Source organism: Hippocampus comes, unplaced genomic scaffold (genome assembly GCF_001891065.2).
Source record: "Hippocampus comes isolate QL1 unplaced genomic scaffold, H_comes_QL1_v1.1 scaffold151, whole genome shotgun sequence".
Classification (NCBI taxonomy): Eukaryota; Metazoa; Chordata; class Actinopteri; order Syngnathiformes; family Syngnathidae; genus Hippocampus; species Hippocampus comes.
This window is the reverse complement of record NW_017805591.1, coordinates 695,626-699,246: the sequence shown is the minus strand read 5'-3', so window position 1 is coordinate 699,246 and position 3,621 is coordinate 695,626. Positions and strand designations below refer to the sequence as shown.

At 42.0% G+C, this 3,621-nt stretch overlaps 1 protein-coding gene across 4 annotated transcripts in view; it reads right to left on the bottom strand.

Moving 5' to 3' along the window:
* Window positions 1–99: 99 nt before the first annotated feature.
* LOC109522008 (carboxypeptidase N subunit 2-like) overlaps window positions 100–3,621 on the bottom strand; it is a 5,965-nt gene continuing 2,443 nt past the window's right edge. Inside the window, exons 1-3 of one of the 4 annotated variants that reach the window (XM_019880167.1) lie at window positions 2,914–3,272; window positions 940–2,829; window positions 100–813 (exon numbers count right to left, since the gene is read on the bottom strand). In XM_019880167.1, the coding sequence (XP_019735726.1) occupies window positions 313–813; window positions 940–2,820 (2,382 nt within the window). In that variant the 5' untranslated portion in view covers window positions 2,821–2,829; window positions 2,914–3,272 and the 3' untranslated portion in view covers window positions 100–312. Of the gene's footprint in view, window positions 2,830–2,913; window positions 3,274–3,621 lie in introns of those variants that run through there. The other 3 variants (XM_019880166.1, XM_019880165.1, XM_019880169.1) reach the window with 3 other exon arrangements.

Here is a 3,621-nt window from a genome sequence, read left to right as displayed (position 1 = left end):
ACACACACACACACACACACACACACACACACACACACACACACACACACACACACACACACACACACACACACAACGAAGACAACAATAAACTTGACATTATTTAATATTTTGTTTTGCTTTTATTACTCTCACAATGTTTAACAGTCCGGAATTGTTTGAAGCTTAATTAAAAGCTTTGAAAACAAACGTTTCAATTAAGGTCAAACGTCAAATGCAGGTGAGTCTATTTTGGGTTCATATTTACATATCCACATCAGTGTATCACAAGTCATGAACCTCATCACACATCACACAAATAGTCTCTGTCTCCTACACAGGCCTTAGGATGACTTCTTTCCTGTAGGAGAAGTGGGTGAGTTTGACCTTGTGCTGCATCAACTCTCTGCACAACAGCAGGCGGTAAAGAGACAAGGTGAACTTAGCCAGCACTAATGTGCAGGTTACTTCCACCAGCAGAAGAGCGATGTACATGAGTGCCTGAGATTTGCACTGCAAAGCTGCTTTTGTGTCCTTGTATGATAACAAACTGGGCGCCTTCTTGGGGTGTTCCTGGATGGGACAGGTGAAAATGACCGTGGTTGTCGGTTTAGGAAGGGGGCTTGTCGTCTGAGTGGTGGTCAGTTGACTTGTGGGTGTATTTGTAGTTGTTGCTGATTGTGTAGTTGCGATTTGAATTGTGCTCATGGTGCTGGGTGACGTGGTCATGACTGTGATTGCTGCCGGTGTAGTAACGGGTGTCGTCGTGAAAATGGTTGTGGTTATTTGCGGAGTGGGTGTCATGGTGATGGCTGGTGAGGTTGTTAGACTTGTTGTGGGTGTGGTGGTTGTCGGTGTAGCTGTTGTTGTTAATATCGTTGTGGGTATAGCAGTTTTCGTTGTGGTTGTTTGCAGAGTGGACGTCGCAGTGCTGGCTGGTGAGGTTGTTAGACTTATTGTGGGTGTGGTTGTTGCCAATGTGACAGTTGGCGTAGCTGTTGTTGTTAATATCGTTGTGGGTATAGCAGTTTTCGTTGTGGTTGTTTGCAGAGTGGACGTCGCAGTGCTGGCTGGTGAGGTTGTTAGACTTGTTGTGGGTGTGGTGGTTGCCAATGTGACAGTCGGTGTAGCTGTTGTTGTTAATATCGTTGTGGGTATAGTAGTTTTCGTTGTGGTTGTTTGCACAGTGGACGTTACAGTGCTGGCTAGTGGGGTTGTGATTAAAATGGTTGTCTGTGGTGGTGTTACTTTTGCAGTTGTTGTGACCAAAGGCACTGGTGTAGTAGGGACAGTCACTAGTGTTGTTTGCTGTGCTGTCGATTTCATGTCAATCGTCGTTTCTTCTGGTGCGATTGTAGTCGAGGCCGTCGTAGTTGAAGGTGTCGTAGATGTAGGTGTGGTTGGCCAAGTCGTGGTTGCCATCATTGTTGAGAGGGTGGTGGTTAGTTCTCGCGTTGTGAGAGCAGTCGTAGGCAACATGGTGGTTGTGAATGGAAAAGTAGGGCAAATAAATTGCCTTTCTCCCAATGACTTGATCTCCTGTTCTTTAAGATCTTCTGGATTCCAACAGACAACTGGCTTCCGAACAATCGCAGAGTTTGCTTTTATCCACCGATGGAGAGGTAAAAGGTTGCAGTCACAATTCCAGGGATTGTCATTTAGATACACTTTAGTGAGATGTGTTAAAGGTTCAAAAATATCCTGAGGGAGCATTTCAAGATTGTTGCTGGACATGTCCAGGGAGCTCAGTGACGGAATCTTCTCAAATACATCCGCACCCAAGGAGTCTATCTTGTTGTTTCGCAGATTCAAAAGGGTGAGTCTTTGCAGTCCTTCAAAGTAGTCAGCTGACAGTGTAGTAAAGTGATTCTTGGATAGATCGAGCTTGGTCAGCCGACTCAGAGGACTGAATATTGCTTTTGGGAGGTCACTCAGTTGGTTTTGACTTAAGCTTAAATCTGTCATTTTGGTCAGTTCCCCAAAAAGCACAGGCGGAAGGCTTGATAGTTTATTCTTGTGCAGGGTCAGTGTTTTGAGATTAGGGAAGCCAACAAAAAATTCACTTGGTAAATTTGTCAAGAGATTGTCATCCAACACAATCTTTGTGAGTTTGTCTTTATATGGAAACTGTTTGGGAGACAACTGTGTTAATTTGTTGCTTTGCAAAGAAATCTCTTTCAAATTTGGTAAACTATGAAAAATATCCTCTGGAATGGCAGTGAGCTGATTTTCATAAAGCCGCAGCGTGGCCAGTTTGCTTAGCTTGGAGAACCAGTGGGTTGTCACAGCGGTGAGTTGATTTTTAGCCAGATGGAGTAACATGAGGTTCTCAAGGCCATCAAAAGTCCCATCTTCAATAGATGCAATCTCATTTCCATGTAACTGGAGCTCTCTTACCTTTTTGAGACTGTCAAACAAGCCTCGCTCCAGATGACGGATCTTGTTCAATTTTAGAATAATTTTCTCCAGGTTGTTGAGGTGGGTAAAGACTCCAACAGGGATGGACGTCAGCGGCGTGCTCGAGATCTCAACGTACTTCATGTCGACCAGACCTTCAAAAGCTCCTGGCTCGATAACGGTGGTGTTTGTGTTAATGAACTCCACCTTTTCCAGTTGGGGGTTTTCCACAAAGGCTGCTTTGGGGATTGTATTGATGTTGCTGTCCAAAAAGAAGACTTCGGTCACGCCTGCCCCCAGAGTCCTTGGGATTTCTCGAGCTGCACTAAAGACAATTTGGTTTTCTGAAGGACAGTCGGTCTCTTTTTCACATGAATGGTTTTCAGACAATAAGGAGTCCAACAGTGAAAACAAAAAACAAAGTATGACATGTTGTCTCCGCATGCTTATGTCCTAGAAGAAATAGAGAGATTTTTAAAAAACTGATTTGATTGCCAAAACTAAATGTTGTAAAAGCCAAAGAACACCCCTCCCTACCTGTTATTTCCTGTAGTAGGATGCAGGAGCGGGTTGTTACAGCAGGAAGGAAATGCAAACAGACGTGGTTTTATAAGTTCTTGTCTTTATCAATGTTGCCAGTGACCATCCAGGGCGCGGCCCAACACGTTCCTGTGACTGGAGATAACAGCAGAGAAGGAAGTTGTTGAGCTGTTGTTTTTAACCAATTACAACACAGGGTTGCAGCATGTCTCCAAAATAAGAAAGAACTCTGTTATTTTATGTATTTGCCAAAATGTCATCAGAAAGTAATGACAACTTTGTCACTTGTTTTTCAAATAGAATTTCCCATGTATGGTTTCATACTCTCTGCAGCATCCGACTAATGTTTTAGAATTGAGCAAAATTGATCATTTTTTGCAACATCTGACAGTTTTCATTTATTATTATTATTATTATTATTATTATTATTATTATTATTATTATTATTACTCTGTTATAGAAACATTGCTGACAAAATTATTTTCAAAAACTAAACATATTTTATTCGAATAATAATTTAATGTTAGTACTACTCTACTTACAGTAAAGGGATGTAAGAAATCAGACTGCAAAGCAATGCTATTGTGTGTTAACCGATAAATAATATTTGCTCAAGAATACGTGCAAGCCTTGTCAGCTTAGCTGCTATGCTAATTGGTTAACAACAACAAGCTTCCAGTACAGTAGCTATAATAAACGTCATTT